General features: G+C 39.0%; 2 protein-coding genes across 2 annotated transcripts; both read left to right on the top strand.

The window, feature by feature from the left end:
* The first annotated feature begins 372 nt into the window (after nucleotides 1-372).
* Nucleotides 373-3,678, top strand: LOC149620852 (uncharacterized). Its single transcript, XM_089854627.1, has one exon. It carries the CDS (start codon nucleotides 373-375, stop codon nucleotides 3,676-3,678), a length of 3,306 nt encoding a protein of 1,101 aa, XP_089710753.1.
* Nucleotides 3,679-3,759: 81 nt separating this feature from the next.
* Nucleotides 3,760-5,874, top strand: LOC149620851 (uncharacterized). The gene has a single exon (XM_089854626.1). The coding sequence runs from the start codon at nucleotides 3,760-3,762 to the stop codon at nucleotides 5,872-5,874; it is 2,115 nt and encodes a 704-aa protein (XP_089710752.1).
* The last annotated feature ends 943 nt before the right edge of the window (nucleotides 5,875-6,817 follow it).

The following is a 6,817-nucleotide window of genomic DNA, read 5'->3' as shown; positions in this document are numbered from 1 at the left end:
TGTATTTTTTATTCAATTGATCTGTAGAGACCTAACTAAAAGGGTCGCAAAAAATAGCGCTCAAGTAAAGGAGCTTTTAAAAAATAAAATAAAAACTAAACAAAAAAAATGTCGTTTGCAATTTCTTCAGTCGGTTGCAGACTAAAAACAGCTCTCCCAAAATAAAATTAAGATAGGAAATTAGTAAAAATTAGCGACAAATAAATAAAATAAAAAAATTAACTTAGGAAATTCTACATGGTGCACTGCACCCGGGAAAAACCAACCAGTATCGCGAAAATAGGTACTTAAAAGTGAAAAATAATTAGTGAAAATTAGAAGTGAACACGCGTTAAAAAATTAATTAAAAAAGAAATTTAAAACTTTCCAAAAATGGCGGAACGAAACGAAACAGATAACGTGACAACCAAAGGAACGGTAACGAGTAAAACATCAACAACGAACGAAGTAGCGAAACAAAAGGCTCTTCGAATCCCATTAAGAAGTAGTTTAACAAAGACGGTAAACAATTTAGCGAGTTTAGTTAACGATATTAACTCGGACGTTGAAGATATAGAAGATGTGTTAGCTCTCGTGGAAAAAAGAGAGGAATCTATAAACAATTGTGACCAAACTATCCTGGCAACAATTCAGGAGGTGGATAAATTAGACGCGGAAGCGACAGAAATGATAGCGTACCAAGAAAAGATCAACATCACCATATTGAAAAGTAAAGCCCAGCGCCGAATTCGAAAAGCAGCGGAACTATCAGCGGGAGCATCAACGAGTGGATCAAACGGTGGAGGTTCAAACAACAGCGGAACCAACGTCGTCACCACCATTACGAGGGAAGAAGGAACACGACTCCCAACCTTAGCGATTCCGAAGTTCACCGGAGATTTCACCGAATTCGACGGATTTTGGAGCAGATTTGAGTCATCAGTACACGAAAAAACCACCATAACAAAGGTAGAAAAATTTAACTACTTAGCATCCTACTTAGACGGAGACGCGAAACAAACATTAGCGGGAATGAAGGCTACAGATGTAAATTATGACGAAGCTATTAGATTATTAAAAGAACGTTTCGGACGTACCGGCTTTGTTGTACATAAACATGGGAAAGCGTTAATGAATTTAGAACCTGTTACGGACTCGAACGACACTAAAGCCTTGCGTAACCTATATGATAAAATTCAATTAAATTTGAGGTGTTTGTCGGCTCTGGGGATAGATGCCACCTTGAGTGGAACCTTTATATGTCCAGCGTTGCTATCTTGCTTACCAAAAGCTATAAGGCTAGATTATAGTAAAAAACATATCTTAGACGCGGAATGGAATATACCGGCATTAGTAGAATTTTTAAAAGGCGAAGTTGAAGGCCGCGAAACCTGCGCCTTACTAGGCGAATCCTCAAGACGAGAAAAACAACATCCTCAAAATCAAGCGCAAACATATGAAAACCCACAGTACTTCTCAAAACCACAACGCTACGCGAATAATTCGAATAGACCACGAAATTACATCCCAACTGCAAACGCTCTCCAAACCAACGTCATGACAAGATCAGTATTTTGCATCTTTTGCAAAAATTCCAATCACGCATCATCAAATTGCGAAAACTATACATTAGAGGAGAAAAGGAATCAAATTAGGGACGCGAGAAGGTGCTACCTATGTCTAAAGCTTAGCCACGATGCGAGACGGTGCGATTCGTATTATCGCACCTGCAAGCAATGTAAAGGCGGACATAATTTTGTCGTTTGCCACCAAAATGAATCTCATAAAAAGGTCAGTCAGGGAAGTCAAGCAGAAGGTACCACAGAAATAGCAGCCAACACCATTGTTGACCCTAGCAGGCAAAATGTTCTGTTGCAAACCGCGCAAATAATAGTCAAGAACGTAGATTACCCAGACAATAGCAATTTGGAACCCGTACGATGCGTGCTAGACAACGGAAGTCAAGGAACCTTTGTATTAGCAGAAATATCAAAAAGGCTTAGTCTCCCCGTAATCGGAGAAAAGTTAGTTTTAGTAACGGAATTTGGAAATGAACACCCCGTAGAAAGAAAAAGAAAAATAGTAAAAATTAGCCTCCATAACGCGCAAGACCATTCGAAGAAAATAGAAGTAGAGGCCGTGGAAGTACCATATATCTGCCGCGCCCAAGTATCAAGCTGCGACGAAATCCAAAGCTTTGTCAGAAAAACTGGCGTTCAGTTAGCTGACGATCCAAACCAAACAAACCCTAGCAATTCGCAAATAAGCCTTTTAATTGGCGGAGATTATTATTGGGACATTGTGAAGGGAAACCACGAGCGACTGCAAAATAAATTAGTAGCTCTGGAAACGATGTTTGGCTGGACAATCGAAGGTCCAATGACTACCCCAATTAAAAACGTGGGTTGTATCGAAATCAAGAGCAATTTGATAACAATGATAACAAAATTGGAAGATGAAAACAATGTTTCCAACATTCTAAAATCGTTCTGGGAATTCGATACGCTAGGAATAGAAGCTAAACAAGAGAAAATCCCAGAAGATGAGGAAGTTCTAGAAAAATTCGAAAATGACGTAAGATTTGACAAAGAAAAGGGGCGGTACTTAGTCAAGTTTCCTTGGAAAACCGAGAAAGAGACGCTATCAGATAACCTACCGGTAGCAACGAAAAGAATGAACGGTTTAATTAGGCGATTTAACAACGATCCAGACTTCTATCAGTCATACAAAAGGGTTATCGACGAACAATTAGAGTTAGGAATAGCAGAAGAAGTTCCCGAGAACGAGAAAATAGGACCACCTGGAACGTATTATATTCCGCATCAAGGCGTGAAGAGAGAAGCTAGTTCAACGACAAAATTTCGCGTAGTTTTCGATGCGTCGTCCCATATCAGCGGGGCGCCGTCCCTGAACGACTGTCTAGCAAGCGGGCCAAACCTGAACCCGGACTTATTGCAGCTGTTATTGCGGTTCAGAATTCATCCCATAGCCGTCTGCGCCGATATTGAAAAAGCATTCCTGCAGGTAGGATTGGCGCAAAATGACAAAGACAGTGTAAGATTTCTATGGCCGAAAGAAGAAAATAAAAGATTAGAAGAAAATAAATTCACGACCCTAAGAATGGCACGTGTGCCCTTTGGCGTTACTTCAAGTCCCTACTTATTAGCAGCAACTATCAAACATCATTTAAAGAAATACCGCGAAACGGATCAAAAAACCGTCCAAGTATTAAATAGCGATCTATATGTAGACGACCTTCTAAGCGGAAAAGGAACCCCAATTGAGGCATACGAATTGTCAATAAGAGCATCGGAACTGCTAGGCGAAGCCAACATGCGTCTAAGAAAATGGCAGACAAATTCTCCAGAACTAAGAAAAATGTGGGGGATGGAAGCTGAAGATCCAAACATCAAAATTAAATTTGAAATTGAAGAGCCGAAAGATCATAAAGTATTAGGGCTACTCTGGGACCCCCAATTAGATCGCTTCTCATTCGATCTTTCGACATTAACCGACATACTAAAAGAAGTTAAACCTACAAAACGAAATATTCTTAGCGCCGTCTCTCAAATATTTGATCCTGTCGGATTTCTAGCGCCGTATACAATTAGGGCTAAATTTCTGTTCCAAAAACTTTGGGAACGTGGACTTAAATGGGACGAAGAACTGCCGCAGGAAATTGGAAATGAATTTAAATAATGGTGTCAAGAACTACCAAAATTAAAGAACATAAATATAGCCAGGTGCTATTTTCAAAATAGCTCGACGAAAATTACCAAAATGCAAATCCACGGATTCTGTGACGCTTCTACTAAAGCATACGCAGCTACCGTGTATATACGCTACGAAACCGAAAACAAAGTAATTGGAGTAACTTTAGTATCGTCTAAAGCCCGAGTAGCGCCTTTAAAGAAGCTAACATTGCCACGCTTGGAGCTCATGGGCTGTTTGCTAGCAGCTAGGTTAGTTAAGAACGTAGAAAGACTCTTTGAGCCGGAGAAAATGGAAAACTATATGTGGTCAGATTCCACGATAGCCCTACACTGGGTGAAAGGATCGACGAAAGCATGGAAGCCTTTCGTGCAAAATCGAGCGATGGAAATACAAACACTCTCGGATCCCAAGAACTGGTATCATTGCCCGGGAACACAAAACCCAGCAGACATGCCCACGAGAGGCACGAAGGCGGACGATCTAACAAAAGACCAGTTATGGTGGGAGGGGCCCTCTTGGCTCAAGAAAGATAAATCTGAATGGCCCATTAAAAACCCATCGGTGGCAGATTTATCGCAAATAGATGAAGAAAAGAGAAAAACAATACTCACAGTCGTTAAATCCCATAAAACGGGAGTTAACCAAATCATAGAATTAAATAGATACAGCAAATTAGACAAAGCACTTCGAATAACTGCTTATATTTATCGCGTTTTTGACATAGCTAAAAAGAATAAGAAGATTGGACCAATAACAGCGGAGGAGATTAATAGGTCAGAAAAACTATGGATAAAATGCAGTCAAAGAGAAAATTATCCGGAAGAATTGAAATCACTTGAAAACAAAAGGGAAATAAATAGATCTTCAAAAATAGCCAGCCTCAAGCCCATGTTAAATAGCGAAAATCTAATGTGTGTTGGTGGGCGATTAGGTGATTCAGAACTACCATACCACCAAAAGCGTCCTATCATCTTAAACAAGGAAACCTATCTCGCAAAACTAATAATGGACCGTAGCCACGAGGAAATCAGCCACGGAGGAGTACAGAGCACACTAACACAATCACGGGAACATTTTTGGATTACGGCAGGCGGCCAATTAGCAAGAAAATCAGTACACAGTTGTTTAAAATGTAGAAGAGCAACAGCAGGTTTGGGACCAGGTAAAGCAGATACCGCCCCCCTACCAAGGGATAGAATAGAAAAGGCAGAACCCTTTGAGATAGTTGGAATAGACTATGCAGGACCATTATACGTGAAAATTGGGGAAACAATAGAAAAAGCATACATATGCTTATTTACATGCGCCGTAATTAGAGCAGTACATCTGGAACTGGTCACCTCCCTAACTAGCCACGAATTCTTATTGGCTCTGAACCGAATGATATCCAGAAGAGGTATACCGCGTAAAATATACACCGACAATGCGAAAACATTTATTCGAGCGAACAAAGACCTTGAGAAAATATGGAAAAGTTTAAATAGCGAAGAAGTGTTGAATTATTATGGAAGGAAAGGTATCACTTGGCAGTTTATTGTCGAACGCGCTCCATGGAGAGGAGGATGGTGGGAAATACAAGTAAAAAGCACTAAATTAGTCCTGAAGAAAATCTTAGGACGGGCATCACTGACTTACGTAGAAATGGAAACGGCATTGTTACAAGCAGAAGCAGCCGTAAACTCAAGACCACTAACCTATGTTAGTAGTGACTCTAACGACCCCGAGCCTTTAACATCATCTCACTTCCTCGTAGGTAAACGCTTAACTAGTCTGCCGTCATTCTCGGAAAAAATTGTAAACTTACCCAAATCAAGGGTCGAATTGACCAAAAGACAAAAATACAGAAATAGTCTAATGAATACGTTTTGGACTAAATGGAAAAAGGAGTATTTGCTAGCGCTCAGATCTGCGCATAATGTTAAATTAAGAAAAACAAACACAAAAATTAAGGCGGGTGACGTGATGATGATTCACGAGGAGAAAACACCAAAACATACTTGGAACCTAGGGGTAATCACTGAAACTTTTGAGGGAAGGGATGGAAAAATAAGGTCGTGTATGATCCGAACGTCAAACGGTACTATTCTTAGGCGACCCATTCAACTCTTGTACCCCCTAGAAATGGACGCTTCGTCAGTAGATGAAAAATTTGAATTGAAAAATAATGTAGCCAAAGTATGAAAAGAAATGAAATGTAAAAAAAAAAAAAACTCTTTCAAATTCGTAACCTTGTTAAATTTTGTTTTGTATCATTTGTGTAATTTTATTGTCTAAAATATCAACTTTGTATTCTAATTACTTATTCTCTTTGAAATACTTAAACGTATTTCGGGGGCCAGTGTAAAATAACTTAAACTTAATTCAATGTAATCCCCCCCCCCAGGAAATTTTATATTATAAAACCAAAAATTTACACCTAAAATCTAAAGTTAAAACCTAAAAAAAATCCAAAAGCTAACGCTAAGAAAAAATATTTATTTGCTATCTAAAAATCTAAAAAAGGGGTAGTTTTCCACTATAATCCCTGTCGAAGCTGAATAGCGGGCTGGTTCGAGAGGCCATGCACCTCTAAGCAGAATTTGTAGAAAGAGTAACCAGCCCGTAATTCCCCTCCGAGTGTGGAAAACTTTCCATTTCTATTTTTGCCAATCTTGTACACCCAAAAAGGGGAGGCCCCGCTTTTTGGGTACCAACTGTACCAATACCTAGTATGTTTTATTCAATTGATCTGTAGAGACCTAACTAAAAGGGTCGCAAAAAATAGCGCTCAAGTAAAGGAGCTTTTAAAAAATAAAATAAAAACTAAACAAAAAAAATGTCGTTTGCAATTTCTTCAGTCGGTTGCAGACTAAAAACAGCTCTCCCAAAATAAAATTAAGATAGGAAATTAGTAAAAATTAGCGACAAATAAATAAAATAAAAAAATTAACTTAGGAAATTCTACAAACTTAAACCTATCCCTTTAAAACAAACTGAAAAGAAATTCACGGTTTCTAAAAATAACTACAATGAAAGAGGAAATAGCCCATCAAAATTGACAGCGAACTTTCTAGAACTATCCTATACCACAGTATCCACAGTGCAAAATGAAACACCTAGCAACGAAAACTTTTTCCAAGAAACC

This window comes from Phalangium opilio, unplaced genomic scaffold (assembly GCF_054372755.1).
Source record: "Phalangium opilio isolate 3A_F unplaced genomic scaffold, DU_Popi_V2 ptg000209l_1, whole genome shotgun sequence".
In the NCBI taxonomy this organism is placed as follows: Eukaryota; Metazoa; Arthropoda; class Arachnida; order Opiliones; family Phalangiidae; genus Phalangium; species Phalangium opilio.
The sequence above is the reverse complement of the archived record's forward strand: the minus strand, read 5'-3'. Positions and strand labels throughout refer to the sequence as shown.

Bases quoted from the DNA above. Each gene is read 5' to 3' on its own strand.
- LOC149620851 (XM_089854626.1), top strand. From the start codon at position 3,760: ATGCAAATCCACGGATTCTGTGACGCTTCTACTAAAGCATACGCAGCT.
- LOC149620852 (XM_089854627.1), top strand. From the start codon at position 373: ATGGCGGAACGAAACGAAACAGATAACGTGACAACCAAAGGAACGGTA.